At 50.8% G+C, this 18071-nt stretch overlaps 4 protein-coding genes across 5 annotated transcripts; 1 reads left to right on the top strand and 3 right to left on the bottom strand.

The window, feature by feature from the left end:
* The first annotated feature begins 30 nt into the window (after positions 1-30).
* Positions 31-1397, top strand: LOC6598610 (glutathione S-transferase 1-1). 2 transcript variants are annotated; one of them, XM_026994298.1, is made up of 2 exons: positions 31-55; positions 692-1397. In XM_026994298.1, the coding sequence occupies exon 2, from the start codon at positions 726-728 to the stop codon at positions 1353-1355; it is 630 nt and encodes a 209-aa protein (XP_026850099.1). In that variant the 5' UTR covers positions 31-55; positions 692-725; the 3' UTR covers positions 1356-1397. The 2 variants fall into 2 exon arrangements, with proteins under 2 accessions (XP_026850099.1, XP_002023855.1); XM_002023819.2 differs by lacking the exon at positions 31-55 and adding an exon at positions 507-557.
* A 51-nt stretch (positions 1398-1448) lies between these two features.
* Positions 1449-11987, bottom strand: LOC6598609 (cadherin-89D). Its single transcript, XM_002023818.2, has 12 exons — positions 11876-11987; positions 8933-9252; positions 8165-8874; positions 7145-8105; positions 6907-7079; positions 3731-6853; positions 3477-3545; positions 3144-3380; positions 2349-2657; positions 2109-2273; positions 1827-2042; positions 1449-1764 (listed from the first exon to the last, which is right to left on the bottom strand). Exons 1-12 carry the CDS (start codon positions 11985-11987, stop codon positions 1449-1451), a joined length of 6711 nt encoding a protein of 2236 aa, XP_002023854.2.
* Positions 11988-14705: 2718 nt separating this feature from the next.
* On the bottom strand, positions 14706-15903 carry LOC6598606 (putative gustatory receptor 89a). The gene is made up of 2 exons (XM_002023815.2): positions 14995-15903; positions 14706-14940 (listed from the first exon to the last, which is right to left on the bottom strand). Exons 1-2 carry the CDS (start codon positions 15901-15903, stop codon positions 14761-14763), a joined length of 1089 nt encoding a protein of 362 aa, XP_002023851.1. The 3' UTR covers positions 14706-14760.
* A 168-nt stretch (positions 15904-16071) lies between these two features.
* On the bottom strand, positions 16072-17288 carry LOC6598605 (caspase-3). The gene is made up of 3 exons (XM_002023814.2): positions 16935-17288; positions 16541-16873; positions 16072-16473 (listed from the first exon to the last, which is right to left on the bottom strand). Exons 1-3 carry the CDS (start codon positions 17263-17265, stop codon positions 16211-16213), a joined length of 927 nt encoding a protein of 308 aa, XP_002023850.1. The 5' UTR covers positions 17266-17288; the 3' UTR covers positions 16072-16210.
* Positions 17289-18071: the final 783 nt, after the last annotated feature.

Here is an 18071-nt window from a genome sequence, read left to right as displayed (position 1 = left end):
CTTCTCTTCTCGAATGTGATAAGCGCGATTGAACTCTCTTATGAAATTGCGAAAGGTACACAACCTCAAACAATTTTAATGGGGCATACTCATAAACTGCCGATAAGATAGTGCTACGAGTGAAATGATATAATGTAAGTAGAGAAGATTCCCAGATAACGAAGAAGGCCACAAAAATAATTAACGTCAAACGGTATTGGGAAAAAAACACTTGACAACATTTCAGTGTTTAGGCATGTTTTATTGCGATGATATGGAGATAATTCGTTTTTACAAATACCAGTACTTTTAAAGTTATTTTTTCCTTTAATATTTGGTCTCTCGCTGCGTGCCCTCCGTTTTGGTCAAACCGGTTTAATCGCCCAACGAAATATTAGTCAATTATCACCTCAACCTAATTGAACCATCAGCGAAAAATTATTATTATTTTTTTTGGTTATCTTCTTTGTGTTTGCCTATAAAACATAGCTTAACCGTAGAGCGATATTCAGTTTTTGGACGTGGCTCGACGTTAATAGAGCTCCCGAATACGCAACAATAGTACATAGCAATATCTCGTAAGTTCGTTGGGACTTTGTATATTTTTTGCATGCTCATCATGGGATGTTATGTCATCGAATTCGCAGTGTACTTTCGGCACAAAAGAAAGTGATTAACTATTCGTATTTTTGTGATTTGCTTATTTGCACAGAGCTCCCTCCGCCTCTGCCTATCACCTCCCAGCCATGGATTTCTACTACAGACCCGGATCTGCCCCCTGCCGATCTGTTCTTATGACAGCCAAGGCCATTGGCTTGGAATTCGATAAGAAAATCATCATCAACACCCGTGCCGGGGATCAGTTCAAGCCGGAATACCTGAAGATCAATCCACAGCACACGATTCCGACCTTGGATGACAATGGTTTTTCGTTGTGGGAGTCTCGTGCCATTATGGTGTATCTCGTGGAGAAGTACGGCAAGGATGACAAGCTCTTTCCCAAGGACGTTCAGAAACAGGCCCTGATCAACCAGCGTCTGTACTTCGATATGGGCACCCTCTACAAGAGCTTTGCCGACTACTACTACCCGCAGATCTTCCAGAAACAGGCGCCCAACGCGGAGCACTACAAGAAAATCGAATCGGCCTTCGAGATCTTCAATACGTTGCTCGAGGGACAGACCTATGCAGCTGGGGACTACAGCGTAGCTGATATTGCCCTCTTGGCCACGGTGTCCACCTTCGATGTGGCCGGCTTTGACTACAAGCGATATGCCAATGTGGCCAAATGGTACGAGCACGCCAAGGAGGTTACGCCCGGCTGGGTCATCAATTGGACTGGATGCCTGGAGTTCCGCAAATACTTCGACAACTGATCGTTCATTCGTTTTATTGCACTTGGTTCTTATGAATAGACATCTAGGCTAAGCTTAAAGTAGACTAAAGATTGCACTTGGTTTACGTATCAACTAGAACAAAGAATTCGATTTGCTAAACTCGAGGGGTCGTTGAAAGGACTGCTCCAGGTTGTGCAGCCGCTGCTCCAGATCGTTCATCGAGTTGCGCAGCGCATGACCCCGAGGACGAAGCGAGATCTGCGGCGAGCTCTGCATCAGGTCATCCTTGACGCCGGAGAACGAGTGTCGCACACAGGAGCGCTTCTCGAAGCGGGTATTCTGATAGTGGGGATGCTGATGGTGGTGCTGGCGGTGCTCACAGCTCCCGTTGCGGCAGTTGTGCGCCACCAGCGGTTCATCGGTCTTCAGGGAATCCTCGTAGGTGTCACTACAAAAGCGACTTGATCGATCAAATGATCCTGAGGCAATTTGGCATAACCTACGACTAACCTGCTGTCCGTGTTGGGCTGCTGTTGCTGCTGTCGCAGCTCTAGGTGGGCCTTGGCATGTCTGGGACAGAGTACTTCTGGATTGGTGATGCGCTTCGAGCCGCTGTGCTGGAAGGAGTCCGGCGAGGTCTCGTACAGCTCGCGGCTGCTCAGGAACTCCACACCCGAGTCCTGTCCCGTCGAGTGCAGCGAGAACAGCGAGGTCTCATAGTTGTTTCTACATGTACACGTATGAGAGGAGAATGGTTATGGATTGAGGTGATTTCCAACTATGTCCACTCACAGATTGTTCACTGGCTGACAGGAATTGTATTTGAGCACAAATGGTGTGCTGCCTGTGCCTGCCCCAACGTTGGCATCTGTGCCAGCGGCTGCTGCTGCCGCCGCCGCTGCCTTGGCAATGGACTTGGGCAGCGGCACATCAATGTACTCGCGCTGTCGCTGCTGTCTGAGGATGAGGATAGATGGTGGATTCGAACATAGAATGGGAAACCCGTTCGGGCTCTCATTGCCATTCACTTACTCGTTCAGGTACTGATGATGCTGCTGCTGCGTGGCCAGAGCCTGTTGCTGGTGATGATGATGCAACTGTTGCTCCAGTTTCTCCGTTGCCGTGGCCGTCGACTGGGTCTGGGCCGAGGAGCAGACCGACTCGGGCATGAAGGCGCTCGTTGGCCGCTGGCTCCCGGCGCTGCCCTTGCTGCAGCGCTGTGTGTGCCGCTGCGGGCGCTGGCGACGCTGCTTCTGGCCACGGGAGGAGGCCCCGATGCCAGCTATGGTGTATGTGAGGCCAGCATCCGAGGCAGCAAAGTCGCGCTGGGACCAGAGACGGCTGCAAGCACACATGAGAAGAGACGTTTCAGAGAAATGGCTTTCCATTTGAGTTGCAGTTGTCACCACATCATCTTCTTCTGCTTCATCTAATTGCCCCATGTTGCAGCTTTGGTTGTTGCCATTTGATGTGTTGTGTTTGTTGTTTTTTACCGTTATAATTTAATCGGATAGGAGAGGCCTAAGCGAAGCCGGTTTCCTTCGAGAACCGAGAGCCCCATTAGGAAAATGCTGCTGTATCAGAGCATTATCATCAGCGCCAGCAGCGACAGAGGAACAACAACAGCAGCAACAGCAACAACAACAACCAAAGCACATGAAATTGCAATCCTCTTAAGATTTATTGTATTATACGGTCTTAAGCATAAGCTACTCCTACATATACTATGGCTAACATCAGATGCATCTATGGGCTACTAAAGAGCAGTCTTTCACTCGGTTGCAGTTGCAGTTGCACTTGTAGTGCCTTAGCCCCTTCATTCTTTACCGTTTCTGGCGCACGCACAGGTAGCAGCAGGCGGAAAAAAGTGCCCCCAGGCTGATCAGAACCAGTAGCAAGACGGTCACGAATTCCAGTCCTCCCATGAAGCTGGATGCGGAGGCGTGGGTGGGTCGCGCCGCCTGTCCGAACTCCGCCAATTCGATTATGCGCGGCATGGACTTGCTTCCATCGACCTTCTGCTGCTGGAGCTGCAGTGCATCTAGCTGGAGCCCCGCCAAAGAGCTGCAACAATACAGAAGATCATTTGTAAGCGTTGACACAAGTGGGTCAAGTGGGAGCTGGGAGTAGGGAATGGTAGTAGGAGAAGCGAAGACTTACTCCTGTAGCTGTTCCATTTCCATAATGGAATTCGTGTGGGGATCAACGGCATATATATAGGCATTGGTGCTGTGAAAGAAACCGTTAGGTTAGGAGGTTTAGATCATCGATTATCATCATATGAAAGGCTGACAAAACGGGTTAAATTTGGGAACTAAGAGGAATTTGTAGAGCGGTATATTTACGAGCTCTTTACTTGGTAATTAATACGACTATATTCTAATCTTCTTACATGGACTTTCTGTTCTACTTACGCTGGTTCCAGTGCATTCGAGTGGGGCTCCAGAAGTCTCACACGCACATCCCTGCCAATTGCGGAGCTTAGCGCCTCCATTAGACCCTCAATGCGACGCTCCACCTCCACGGGTTTGCCGGCCACCACCAGACGCACCTGCTTGGACTCATCGATGATGTAGACAAAGACGTTGACAATGCCGCTGCGTCCATCGTCGGCCCCCATGCGATCGGTAGCCTTCACATCGAAACCATAGAGGTGTTCATCGTGGGGCAGATCTCCCAGCAGGCGTATATTGCCGGTCGTCTCATCGATGCCAAAGAGACGCGTGGGCTCATTCAGCAGACGATAGCGTATCTCGGAATTGAGACCCTCATCTGCATCGGTGGCCAGCACTCGGGTCACTGGATAGCCAAAGCTGGCGCTTTGCGGCAGGACCGCCACGATCGGCTGTCCATTGCCGCGGAACCGGGGCGCATTGTCGTTCTCATCGGATATGTGGACCAGGATGCGACACTCGTTGGGCGACAGGCCTTCGATCCTTTCATCCACCACCGGGTAGGATACGCGGGCGAAATTGCGCGCCTCCCTGCTGAGGCGATCGGCCCGGATGCGCAATTGATAGCGGGATATGTGCTCCCTGTCGAAGGGCTTCAGGGCGTAGAGGAGCATGTTCTTGGCATCGTACTCGAACGGTGGATGGGCATCAGTCTCGTCCAGGCCCTCTTCCAGCCACAGCGACCAGCGATAGTTCTCCGGATTGAGTCCCGCACTCAGATTCAGACGCATTACCTCAATCGGCGCCTCATTGTTCTCGGCCAGCTTCACTTCGTAGTAGGCATGCTGGAAGATGGTAACATTGGCCGGCGGCTCGGGCTTGGGCGTGGACTTTGGTGGATCAGTGACGGCCTGACCCTGCAGATTGACAATCACCACTGCGGTGGCGGATAGGGAGGGACTGCCCACGTCCGAGGCAATCACGGACACATTCAGATGCTCATAGTCGTTGTAGCCGTTGATCCGGGAGACTGTGGTGATGGTGCCATCGCGGGAGTCGATCTGGAAGAGTGGCGCTTGCAGTTCCTGGTGCCGGATGGAGTAGAGCACCAACCCATTGCCATTGCCCACATTATCCTTGTCGATGGCCGTCATTTGTCTCACAAAAGTCCCCGGCTGAGTGCTGCGGTCCAGGTACGCCTTGTAAACGGGCAGCATGAGGGTCCTGTCCGCCACATTTGGCCAGTACTTGACGGCCTTGGTCTGGTCATCGTAGCCAATGAACTCGGGTCGATTGTCGTTGATGTCCAGGACGTTTACTTCCACGTCCACACTGCTGGACATCCTCTGGAGCACCGTGGGTGCATTGTCGGTGGCTATCACCTGGAAGCTGTACTTGTCGTGCAGCTCCCGATCCAGCTGTCCGCTGATCTTCAGCACTCCGGAGGCGGGCTTGATGGTAAACGGCAGCGTCAGGTCGCTCAGGGTGTACGTGATGTTGGCGTTCTCGCCATAGTCCATGTCAATGGCCGTCAGTTGGCCCAGGACACTGTCCTTGTACTCGCCCTCGGCGGTGTCGAAGCTGTACCAGGACTTCCTGAATGTCGGCGCATGATTGTTCACGTCCATGACGGTGAAGCGAAGGCAGGTGGTGTCCTTGAGGCCGTCTATGTCCGTGACACTCAGATTCAGCCAGATTTCAATGTTGGCCGCCAGCGGAAAGTTCACCGAAAGCTCCCCGCTCAGCTTGTCCATCGTGAAGTGGCGCACACCCTGGACCTTCAGCAGCGGCATGCCCGGAGAGCGCTCCACCTGCTCCCCCAGGAGCTCGTAGTGCAGCTGCGAATTCTTGCCAAAGTCCTCGTCACTGGCACTCAGCTGCAACAGTTTCGCCCCAATGGGCGTGTCCTCGTAGATGGCAAAGAGGGGACACTTGGTGGTCAGGGCCCGGACCATGCGACGACGCGACTTGGCTCGACCCACAACACCGACTGCCACAGCCCTCTCCCGATCCATGTGGAGACGCGGGGAGCCCGGAATGTGATAGGGCGGCGGGGCCAGCATCATTGCCGCAGTGGCCTGGGGCGCTGCCATGCCGCTGGAGCTCTCCACAAAGTAAATCTCCATGTCGGTGGTGTACTCGCGTATCTCCAGGCGCGAGTCCTTGAACACAGAAATGCGCTCAAAGATGGGGGCATTGTCGTTGACATCCGCCACGAGGATGGTCAAGTGGGCATAGCCCGACAGGCCCCCGCTGTCGGCGGCAATCAGCTTCAGATTGTACAGCTGCTGCTTCTCCCTGTCCAGGCCCCGCTTGCCCGTGTAGCTGATGCGGAAGTAGGGGCCGCTGCTCAGCTTGAAGTTCGACTGCATGAAGGTGGTGTGCAGCTCCTGGTACTTGAACTCGTCGTTCCACTGATCCGTCAGATTGAATATGTTAAAGGCGCCCGTTGTGGGCGGCATCTTGTGCTGGCTGGTGTTCCCAGCAGCCCCCGAGAGGCTCCCGTTCACATACTCAATGCTGAATTCCTCACTGTAGTCGCCCTGCAGCTGCACCCGAAACTCGGCATTGACGCCCTCGTCCGCATCCTGGATGTGGATGGCATGGTTCATGGACAGCTCCGTGCCCGCCGCACAGTTCTCGTTGATCAGGCCCACATAGGTGAGGGCATTGAACTTGGGGGCATTGTCGTTGACATCGTCCACTTTGATATTGACTTGGTAAATCCCAGCACCGCTGACCAGACCCGTGCTGTACTCGACAATCACGGTCAGCTCATAGCTGGCCTGCTGCTCCCGATCGAGTCCTATCAGCGTGAGCAGTGTGCCATCCTCCGTGATGGATATCTTGTTCACCACCTCCTGCTGATTGGCGATGATGTACCGCAGCTTCACGTTGGAGTCTCCCACCAGGCGTCGCGGCAGGCGGCGCTTCGACTTGGAGCTGCGACTGCGGTTTCGACTCCGGAAACGGCTGCCCATCGTGATGTTACGGCTGCCACTAGCCACATCCGAGGGCAGCTCACGGAAGCTGCCCAGCTCGTTATTGACCAGATTGATGCCGTTCTTGTACAACAACTGGCCGATGATGCCTCCCACCACATTCTCCTCCACATGGAAGTTGATCACATTCATATTGATCTCCCTGAAAGCAAAAGGATAACGTCTGGATGCGGAAAGGATCGTCGTTCTACTCACTCTATAACAGGTCGCAGGGGCACCTTCTGCTCGGGCTTGTTGACAATATGTATCGTCAGGTTGGTGATGAGCACTCCCTCATCGCTGAGCTCGGACTGGGAAGGGGCGGCTACTGTGGTGAGCGGTGAAGAGCTGCGTGACATGACCAGCGGCTTCGTGGAGTTGGCAAAGAGCTGTATGGAGATACATCCTTACAATATAGAGGGGTTGTAAGGGATACAGATTGCAATCGACTTACATAGTTGGCCACCGCCTCAAAGTTGTAGACTTTTCGCTTGAACTCCGACAGCTCTCGGATGACTGTGATTATGCCCGATCGCTCCTCGATGGCAAAGGGCACTCCCTCCGAATAGGTGTGCAGCAGATCGTACATTATCTCATCCTCGCCGTCGTAGATCAGAGAGGTTCGCACCTGACCCACTGAGGTGCCCAGTGGGGTGCTCGCTCCCACCCAGAACTCATACGGTGCTCCCACAAAATCAATGGCCTGATCGTCGATCGTGGCGTAGACTTCAATCGTGATGACGGCCAAAGAAAAACGACGCTCCGAGGGATTGGTGGGCTGATCGCTGGCCTCCACAAACACCGCAATGCGTCCGCGTCTGAGGGGTCCGCCCACAAAGATGGTGCCGTTCTTGTTGTCCAGCCGGAAGGGGATATAGCCGCTGCCCTTGGGACGCTGCAGTTCGTACAGCAGATGGCCGTTGGGTCCATCGTCCGGATCTTTAGCCGCCACTTGTCCGATCACATAGCCCGTGGGTGCAGTTATGGGCACCTTAAACTCGTACAGATTGCCGTGCTCGAACTTGGGCGTGTTGTCGTTCGTGTCCAGCAGCGTGATCTCCACGTGCACTCGACTGGGACCTGGCTTCTTGAGGTGCTTGTCATCCAGGTATGACGGATTGCGTTCTAGGGCCTCCACATTCAATTGAATTGATCTGCGCTGCTCGCGATCGAGCAATCGATCATCTCGGACAGTGATCCAGCCCGTTCGCGAGTCAATGCGGAAGGCACCCATCGCCTCCTTGGTCTCGACGAGATTGTACAGAAACTCCGAGTTCTCGCCCTGATCCCGATCGATGGCATTGACTTGCAGCACACTGAAGCCCGTTGGCAGGTTCTCCACAATCGAAATGTTGTAGAAATCGGCCTCGAACTCGGGCACATTGTCATTCAGATCTAGGACTTCCACTTCGATGCTGTGAAACGAAATCAATCATCTCTGGGTACCAAATCTTGAGGGGTTTCTTCTACTCACCGAGCCAGTGCCTTCTTCAAGGGGTTGTCCTTCTGTCGAGCCTCCAGCTGCAGGACAAATGTGTTGCCCGGCAAACTCTCCTCCTCCAGATCAATCTCCTTCTGCAGGTACATGACCCCGTTGTGGGGATTCACACGAAACAGCTGCCGTTCATTTCCCGATATAATCTCATAGACGAGGGTGGCATTCAGCGAGTCCTGATCGAAGGCCATTATCGGTGGGGCAAAGTACAGGGGAATGCGTATGGGTACGCCAGTCATGGGAAAGAACTCGTTGATCTTCGTGCGATAGACGCCCTCCGTGAACTTGGGCGGCAAGTCGTCCACATCGCGCACATTGATCGTGATGGTGGTGTTGGCCTGGTTGGCGGGCGTGCCCCGATCCCAGGCGAATATTGGCAGCTTGAACTGCCTGATGCCGCTGTCAAAGTCCAGCTCCCGCTTCAGGATGAGCAGCGGTCGATGGGGGCTCTTGAGGGCAAAGTACGGACTGCCATCGGCGGAGAGTTGTTCCGGCACCGTGGACATGCTGAAGTGAACCTCGGAGTTTGGGGTATTGGGCTTGTCCCGATCGAAGGCCTGCACCCCCTCAAAGACGATGCTCTCCACTGAGGTGTTCTCGTCCACATCCACCACATAGGGCACGTTGAGAAACTCTGGTGCATTGTCGTTCACGTCCTCGATGTACACGGTGATTGAGAGGTAGCTTCCCTGAAATATTACAATGCACTTTGAGCATGGATCCTACCTTGCGGGATGGTTAACCTACCTCCTCTAGTTTGTCCTGTTTGCCAGCGCAGAGGATGCGGAACTTGAGCAGATTCCTGGGCACATCCCGATCCACCAAACGCTCCAGGGAACGGGCCAGGCTAATCACCAGTGTGGTGGCATTGTATTCGGTCAGATTGAAGTACTTGTGATCCCCACTGGCATCGGCGCCCTTGAGGGCCGCCGTGGCTCGGGGATAGGCCTGCACGCGGAGTATCTCCTTGCCCACTTGGGCATCTTCGCGCAATCTGATGAAGCGGACACCTTCGCTTTCCGCCGACACACCGTCGACCGTGTGAAAGGCACAGCTGCCGGAGGTCGCTAAAGTGGAGCAAAAGCGAATCCGTCAGAAGATTAGAGATTACCATACCAAGCCATGCTATGCTATGCATTTGTGGAAAAAAAAGTAAAACTAACAACAACATTGACAAATTGTCGCTGTCGCTGTCGCTGTTGTTGTTGTTTTTGTTTATTTGGGCATGCAAAATTTTCCCGCTGAGAACCAAAAACGGAACAACAATTGGGAAATCGCCCATAACGGTGCGACGTGCAACGTGCGAAGCGAATCTTGTGGCTGCCACCAGGCGGGCCGCCAGGGCGGCAGGGTGGCAGAGGGGATTGGAAGAACTGGCGCCAAACCGAAAAACTTTCTACGTTTGTCGCGTGGCCCATTCCGCTGCGATTTTCATGTGCAGTTGCAACACTTTTCCACATGCATTCAACTGTCTCCGTGTCTCCCTGTCGGTGGGGCTGTTGGGGCCTGCAATCAGCAAACGATGGCAGGCAGCTCTTGCAAATTATTTTTCTGCTGCCGTTCCCACCCTCATGACATAATTAAGCCTTTTTTGTTCACTTTGGGACCCAAAGGCATCCCAACCAAATGCGTACCAAGTGACAAGAAGACACCATCCACATCGTCTGGGGCTGGGCTACCTGTCTGCCTGACTTACTGACTGACTGACTCTGCCTGGCTTGCTGACATTTCTCTGCTTTATTTTTCTTTCTTTTTTTTTCGGAAGATCTCCTACGGCGGAAAATTATCATTGTTGGCTGCAGTTGCAGATGCAGTGAAATCTCCAGTCGAGCATCTTCTTCATCCGAAGACGTTGTCGCTGTCGCTGTCTATGTCTATATCTCTGGCCCCTTGTCGCTGGTAGGCTTTGCTTGTTTATTGTTTTATTTGCGGCTTGGTCTTATTACATTTTTTGTTGCCTACTTGTTATTGTTGCAGTTGTAATTTGAGTTCGCAATTTCTATTATTTACTTGCAGTTTCTGGCTCAGTTCGGTGAGAACGGCTGGCGATGGCTAGAGGGTTTTCCCTTGGATACTAAGACACGATATGAATCAAGCAGAATCGGCATACAGACGCAGATATCATTATTATTATTAGAATATTCATTATGAGTGTGGGTATAGGCAAGGGGATACTAATTTGCAATGTAATTGGATCAACATTTCTATAAGAAAAGCAATTCAATGAAGGAGGCATGAACTGAACATTAAACCATTCTCAGTTCGATCAACAGATCAATTTTCCATTAGAATGGCTAGACGCATATGTATCTCATTTCAGATCTGAACAGAGAAAGAGTCAAATGTTGATAGAATATCAAATATTTAGGACCTATTCAATCATGTAAAAGGACTTAATAATAAGAGCTTCTAATATCTGACTGAAATAGATTTAAGGAATCATTAAATTTGAAAAATTACACTTTAATAATTTATAAATAGATATCCTAACCGATTTTCAAAATATATAATGGATATTTGAGACCTTAACTTCACACGTTTCAGATTTAAGCCGGATAATATATATATTCCGGTTGGAATATCTATAGATAAACGTATCTCATATTTAGATCAATTTTATTCTATGATATGTACGTATCCGATTACTCCTTTGTCGTATCCATGCGTTCGTTTCCCCATTCGGAGTGCAAATGTTTCCCAATCATACGATTATTCTGCCGCTCCGGAATGCACTAAACACTTTCAAGATTGAATACTTTACGTAGCGGTTCTTCAACTCATTTCCCACAACATAAATGTCATACTCATTGTTCTCATAGAACAGAAATTATATGTAATTCATATGCACTATTCTTCACATTGGTGCTCTGAACACTTTAGCACTTGTTGGCTGTTGTTATTGTTGTTGCTTGTTGGTGGTTGGTGGTTGGTTGTTGGCCTACGAGAACAATTAACTTCATTCAAGTTTAGCCATCATCTGGCGCACAAAGCGCTCGTTTGCTGCCATTAAAGTCAAGCGGTCACTTCAAGTAACACAAAAGAATTAAGTTTTAATTAGAACATTGCCACACTCGCACAGGCACTCTCACACACTTGGGTTCCCAAGTTGCTTGTTGAGTTCAAGTCGGCCGTCGGGCGGTCACACCCCGATTTAAAGGCAAGGTGCCCGGTTGCAGGAGCAGGTTGCTGAAATGGGTCAACGGGTCTTCCCTGAATGGTCAGGATGGCTACGCCGAATGTGGGTCAGCTGTCCATCCGTCCGTCCGTCTGTTGCATAAAACAAATTAACAGGTTGCCACATTGAGATAGTTTACTCAATACAAATCGATTTCCTGGCAATTTGTTGGCTGGCTTTTGAGGAAAAGCTGTCGCAGCAGCATTTAAATTTGAAATTTGGGTTATTTAACGGTTTCGGCTCGGGTTCGGGTTCGGCAGCAGCCGCACAAACGACCGTGCCACAACGAGATAAACGGGTTGATGGGGGGGAAAAACGAAAGACTTGGGCGACAAACTGCGATCGCAGGCCTGGGCCACTAAATTGTCCAGCCTCGTTCGATTGACGGAGTATACACATTAGTACTGGATATTGAGACACACACACACACACACACACACACAAACACAGTTGCTGCAACAGAGATTTACGAACATATCCCGTCAGCTAATATGGCTATAACGGCTATAACTTGCCTTGCACTTGTCCCGCTTTTGCAGCCTGGCCCAAAACAAACAGCCAAGACAGAAGCCAAATGGCACAGAAACTCGCACAGGCAGGTGGGTGGTAGGTCAAGTGGCAGGCCATATCTGGGCCTTAACTATGGTTATCCTTGGGAGTGTTTTCTTCTGCTGCACACTTTATAGTTCGCACTCGATCCGCACTCTCACATCGCGAACACAACCGAAAACCGACCGACAACGCAAACACCACACGACCAACTGAAGCGATCTTCACCACTGCAAGCCCCACTCAGTGGCCGGGCTCCACTGTGTGGAGAGTGGGGACTGCGATGAGACTAGTTTTTCACACAGTCGAGAAAACAAGAAAAGCCATGACAAGTGGCAGACGGGGCGGAAAAGCCTGGAGAAGAGTGGGGGAGGCAGAGCAGCAAGTGGCTGCCAGTAGTAGTGAATCCTTGGCTCTCTATACGGGCCAGCCCATAAGCATTGGCTCTACTCAGATTAGCAGAAACCGTTGCGGTCTTGCGCTGCGTTCGTTGCGTGTTGCAAAGACAAAAGGCAGGCAGGCAGGCAACGAAAGCGAGAAAGATAGAGAGCAACAAGGAAGGAAGGTGTCCGACAGCAATAGCAAAAGCCACTCGTAAAGTATAAACAACAAAAGTTATTAACATAAAGCATAAACATGCAGCCCCGGCCAGGGCAGGCCCTAGGCCGTCGATGATGGCCCCAAACCCAGACCCAGAGCCGGAGCCAGAGACAGAGACAGAGACAGAGCTGTTGATGACTTGATGCGCCACAGCGCTGTGGAAAGCAGCAACAAGTCAAACCATCAAACACAATACAAATCACTGAATACTGAATACGGAATACGGAATCGGATGGACGGACAAAGCCAGACAGCCCAACAAAGAAGCGATAAGCTGATGGATCCAATCAAATCGTAAGACGGTGGTAAGGGAAGCCCATGCCCATGCCCAGGCCCAGGCGGCTCTGTTGCAGTTGCAATAAAGCCAGAGTCTTAACGGTTCTTGGCTCAGCTGGAGATGAATGCACGATCGAAACAGAACAGAAACACAAGGGAGCCCGAAGTAAAAGCGATGAAGAAAATCTGAAAGAAAAGCAAAGGCATAACTTCATAACTTTACATAACACCTGAGTGGAGACGGCAGACGATGCGGCAACTGACCGACCGACGGCTCGAATCAACCTACGCAAATGCTAAGGGGAACGGGTAAGGGTGAGGGGAAGGGGAAGGGGAAGGGAAAGGGGCAAGCATAAGGTACGGTAAGACGATCCGAACCGATGGAGTCAGCGGCTTGGAAAATTGGCGCGTGCGAATGCTACTACTTGTTGGGGTTGGCTTGTGGTTTGCTGCCGCTGCTGTTGCATGGGCAGAATCAATGCTAATCATCGAGGGCTGGCCAAGAAGTTTGTGGCCAGGTGTGTGCCAGCAGGTGAAAGCAGGAAGAGCACTGCCCCGTAAGACGGTATGCAAAAAAATCAAACAACTCGAGTGTCAGATTACACATTGGCTTCGACATGAGGCAAACAGCGATTTGTCTATGCATCGATGGGCATCGCTTCGAATATGTTTCAAAATCCTACAGATCAATTACTACCCATGAAAAGTGCACAATTCGATCAACATCACATATGCATATCCATATTTGCAATTGATTTTTATTTATTGCACTCAAATCTTGAAGTCTGCGGCTAAGTTTTTCAATTTGATGTTTGTTTGACTGCAAATCCATTCCATTTCCAACTAGTTTGGGGGATTTCGTGGCCTGCGGACTTTCGCTTCCAGTTTATGCAATGGAATGGCTAGGTGACAAAAACGTTTCACCAAATCGCATCAAAATTCACGAATGCGACGAACTCGCAACCGAAAACCATTAAATATTGTATGTATTGAATGGATGGAGTTTGCTCATATTTCTGGGACTGCACTTACGTATGTGGATAGTTATGTTATCGATTTGAATTAGAGGGCCCCTTCTTCCCGAATCATCAATTTGTACTGCGATCGAATAACATTTACCAGATTTACGGGGTTTTCGTCATCCTCATTTGGATATGGAACTCTGTATAGTAAGTAGATTTGAGGATATGGTCATGCCCTATGGTCCCACAACAGGCCCCTGTGGTATCATACTGCTTCAAGGATATGGCCAATTTGGTCAAGCCCTTTACTGCCTCCTCAAATGGCGAAAATCTGTGGCATTCACAACAGCCCTGGATGGTTATGGTTGGTTCCCCGGATGGTTCCTCTAGCTCTTAGGCGTTACACAAGATGGGCAGACATTCATATCTGTCTACGGCTTAATCGACCCAGCTATCAAGAATACATATAACTTATTGCGACGAATCCATCGACCAGATTTATTCTATACTTCTTTCTATGTTCTTTGAATCTATGTATTATTTAACACATTTAAAACCATTTTTTAAATTTAAACCTTTTTTGAGCGCATCTAATTCAGAACTAGTTCAGAATATCGCTCGCGAATGTTTCTAGAAGAATGTTGCGAATTTCGTAAATGCGAAGATGTTGCCAAGACAAATGCTGCGAATTAAGTAAGTGTCGAGCAGCAGCATAGCTGGTGCTGCAACCATTTAGCAAATGCATGCACCAAGCAACAGACTGGCAACTCTATCTAAAACCGCAATTATTTAAACATGTGGATTTTGTCGACTATATGGAATGTGTATTTGAAAACCGCCAAAATTTAGAGCAAACAAATAATTTGAACATAAATTTATTTATTTATACTCGTGTTGTACGTATTTCGGGGACTAAGACATTATTTTGATTGCAGATATTCAGTAGATTCATGCAGATTCGAGTTTGAGTACATAATATATCACGTGTGTTGCAGCTAAAGAAATTGCTTGATTCAGTTATCATCCGCATGCTGCATGTTCTCCAGACTGAACTGCAAAATAATGACAATAAAGTTCATGGCATACGAGACCAGGAAAAGCCAGAAAGCATGATCCAAGGTGAATAGACCCAAAACGGAGAACTTAAGGCTGTCCAAGGGTGCGAACAGGGGAAACGGTGTCCCCGCCATGGCCTGCAAAGAGAGAGAGGGAGAATTAAAGACTTTCCCCCACCGTCTACCACCCACCTGATGATGGGTTAATTCTGGCGGGAGATAACCCAATTCCAGGCATCGCTGACGCAGACGACCGTGCCGCACCTGGCAGAGATGGGCTGCCAAGATGAGAGCATACAGCTGGATGGTGACAATCAGACAGTAGTTGGAGATGGTCAGCGGTACGCCGTGCTGCGAGACAAAGTACGACATGTAGGCGTACATGTTGGCCAGAATGTTGACGAAGTAGCCGATGACCAGCAGAAAGATGCCCAACTGAAAGAGATCCACAAAGCTCGCGGAGAGGCGGAGCCAGCCGCGCTCGCGTTTCAGGAGCCGAGCCAGAGCCGGCGACTCCTGCTCCAGGTGGTCCAGGCTGGCCAGGAGCAGCAGCATGCCACCGAATATCCCATTCGCATAGACGCTGCTCACATGCTGCACATACAGCTGGACCCCGTAGGCCAGGAGCTGGGTCCAGGGCAGACGACTTCCCGCCCCCTGCAGGAAGGGCACATTGCAGAGGAGTTCGTACAGCGAGAGCAGGAGCTTGGACCACAGCAGCAGCGTTGAGCCCCAACCCAGCTTCCGTTTGCGGTGGAGCTGCGCCAGGCCGTTCAGCAGCCTGGCCAATCCCCGACGATGCCAGAGGTGGGCGCCCAACAGGGCCAGCGAGATGAAAACATCGCCCGTCATGGCGGCCAGGGCAATGTTCTTGAAGATCATCGAGTGCCGCACATTGGTGGCATCGTACATGGCCGCGCTCTTCCACAGCATCAGGGGGGCCAGCCCAATCAGGAGGAGCCATCGCAGGACACCGCTCAGGGTCAGCAGGCGGCGGCAACGGGCTCCTCTGCCCCGGCTGTAGCTGAAGGGCGCCAGCGCCAACAGCTGCCAGAGCCAGAGGAGCAGGCAGAGTCCGCAAACGTGCGGCAGTCGTGACATGTTCCGGGCAACTAAGGACCCTAAGGGACTCTCTAATGCAGGGCAAGGCTGCATTTCGCGTTTCGGCGAAACCTTTCTATCTGCTGGAAATCAATCGTAGCCACGACACGCTCGTTATCATCGCTCCCAGGGGCACTAAGCCAGTTCCTGATAAGTGCGATCGATAGCTACTCAGACATGTGTATATATTTATAAACAAATTGCAAACATTGTTACTTTTTACTTTGTGGGAAGGCTTGTGTTTGCTGTTCGGCTCCCGCCCTCCGTCGGGATCTGAGTCAGCTCCGTGCTGGCGGTGATTTCGTGCTCAGGTCTTTGGCTTCACACGCAATTGGAAAGTTTTGGTGAGTGTGGACATAAAGTTGGGCATTTCCTTCATTTGGTTGAGGGCCTCGTTCTTCGTATTCGACTGGTACTCGTAGGCCACCTTCCTGTTGACGGCGGTCAGCAGGCGCAGCAGATCGACGCCGTCGGGTTGGCCAGCCTCGTTAAAGGCGGCCATGTCCAGGACTCGGCACAAACTCTGAATAAACCACGAGCCATCGTCCACATTGCGAAATGAGAAAAATTCTAAAAGAAATAAACAGAAATCAGACGGGTTGGACGATGGGGAATGGGGGAGCTCCCAGGAACTCACTGTCGAAGGTGGAGTAAAAGACGAGCATGTCCGCCGTGCTGGGTATGGCATACGTAATCGGTTGGACCGGCGCCGCTTCGGCGGGGGCCAGAGATCTGGTCATCACCGCGAAGGAGGTGAACTCCACTGCCTTCTCCAGATTCTCGCCACGGCAGGCCTGTATGAAGAAGAGCTTCGGCTTGTTCTTCAGGGTCTTGCAGTTGTCGCCCAGGAAGGGGTTCCACAGCCGCTCCACCGGATAGGACATGTCCTTGGCATAGACCTTGCCCTCAGTGCCATGGGACATGACAACGAGAACGAAGCAATCATTATCGCTATGATCCTCGCGTGCCACTAAAAGTTACAGACGAAGACGTTAGCTCTGATCCTTCAGAGTGGCTTGAAGAGTACTCACCCTCTTTGAGCATATCGTTGATATCGGAGAAGGTCAGATCGTTGTAGGTCCTCACATCGAAGCCAAAGGTCTGCAGGGTGTGCTGCATGTCATCGCGATCCCGTTCGGTGCCCACGCGCTGCTTCTGCCCCTTGACGTCCTTGTGATTGAGTATCACCGCGATGCCGGCGCGTTGACAGTTCTCGTAGGTGTCATCGACGGTGGGCCTGGAGATGATGATGCGCTTCAGATCCGCCTCCGATGTGGGCGTCTTGGCGATCTGTGTGGCATCCGCTTTGTCTTTCTTGTGCTTGTTCTTCTGGCCGAAGAGCGAAAAGTCCGTGTCGTCCATTTCTGTGTCTGCGCTGGGGCAATGGCAGCCTGTGACTAAGCGCCGATTAGGTTCTAACTTCCAAAAAGCTCCCTCTCCAGTTAATTTCCCTTATCTAATCAATGCAACCGCCGCCACCCTCGCGGACGCCGTCTTGTTATCAGCAAGGCAGTCCCGCACTCTCGCACTCTCCAAAGTTCGAGGTCTCTTTCGTGGGCCTTCTGTTCTTTGTGAAGTTTGAATGTTGATTAGCCTGCTCCAGGGGAAGTTATGTTCATTGCCGGCAATTGGCAGCAAATAAAATTGGTTTTCCATTGCACGAGACAATTTGATTTGGATGACGAGCCAGTCACGCCCACGCACAGCAACATGGGGGAGAAAAGTCGGAAAATGGAAATTGCCAACATCCGCCAAAGTGTCATCCCCGTCGTCGGTCGCCTGTTGGCTGGAGCTTAATGTGTTTTCAATAATTTTCAGATGCGCAAATTGTCAAAGTCGGAGGGCGCCAAACTTTGCCACGAAATTCAAATATTTCACGCACACAAAGTAACGGAAACCGGAAATGAGTATGGCACCCCGAAAAGTGGCATGCAAGAAGGGTGCTTGTTGTGGCGTGTATACCGTGTACCGTGTGTGCCGTGAGTTGAGTGGAGTTGAGTGTACCCTAAGAAAGCGCTCAAGAGAGCAAATGAATTGGAAGTTCAATCTGGCGAAAATGTAACACAACAATAAAACTTTGCTACCACTAGATACAAATAGGGTTGTAGGCCTGGGCTGAGTATTGTTAGATCACTTCCTCATACTTGGATTTTGCAATATACCCGGCA

The sequence above is a fragment of the Drosophila persimilis genome, unplaced genomic scaffold (assembly GCF_003286085.1).
Source record: "Drosophila persimilis strain 14011-0111.01,24,50 unplaced genomic scaffold, DperRS2 tig00000000-arrow-pilon, whole genome shotgun sequence".
In the NCBI taxonomy this organism is placed as follows: Eukaryota; Metazoa; Arthropoda; class Insecta; order Diptera; family Drosophilidae; genus Drosophila; species Drosophila persimilis.
The sequence above is the reverse complement of the archived record's forward strand: the minus strand, read 5'-3'. Positions and strand labels throughout refer to the sequence as shown.

What these genes read in the sequence shown, in the direction of transcription:
- LOC6598610 (XM_026994298.1), top strand. Translation starts at nt 726, where the DNA reads ATGGATTTCTACTACAGACCCGGATCTGCCCCCTGCCGATCTGTTCTT.
- LOC6598609 (XM_002023818.2), bottom strand. Translation starts at nt 11,987, where the DNA reads ATGGCCTGCCACTTGACCTACCACCCACCTGCCTGTGCGAGTTTCTGT. An exon ending in CATCATCAGTACCTGAACGA is followed by an intron (nt 2,274 to 2,348) that starts GTAAGTGAATGG and finishes CCTCATCCTCAG; the next exon opens with ACAGCAGCGACAGCGCGAGT. An exon ending in TGTCAGCCAGTGAACAATCT is followed by an intron (nt 2,043 to 2,108) that starts GTGAGTGGACAT and finishes GTGTACATGTAG; the next exon opens with AAACAACTATGAGACCTCGC.
- LOC6598606 (XM_002023815.2), bottom strand. Translation starts at nt 15,903, where the DNA reads ATGTCACGACTGCCGCACGTTTGCGGACTCTGCCTGCTCCTCTGGCTC. An exon ending in CAGAATTAACCCATCATCAG is followed by an intron (nt 14,941 to 14,994) that starts GTGGGTGGTAGA and finishes CTCTCTTTGCAG; the next exon opens with GCCATGGCGGGGACACCGTT.
- LOC6598605 (XM_002023814.2), bottom strand. Translation starts at nt 17,265, where the DNA reads ATGGACGACACGGACTTTTCGCTCTTCGGCCAGAAGAACAAGCACAAG. An exon ending in CAACGATATGCTCAAAGAGG is followed by an intron (nt 16,874 to 16,934) that starts GTGAGTACTCTT and finishes TGTAACTTTTAG; the next exon opens with TGGCACGCGAGGATCATAGC. An exon ending in CTTTTACTCCACCTTCGACA is followed by an intron (nt 16,474 to 16,540) that starts GTGAGTTCCTGG and finishes TATTTCTTTTAG; the next exon opens with AATTTTTCTCATTTCGCAAT.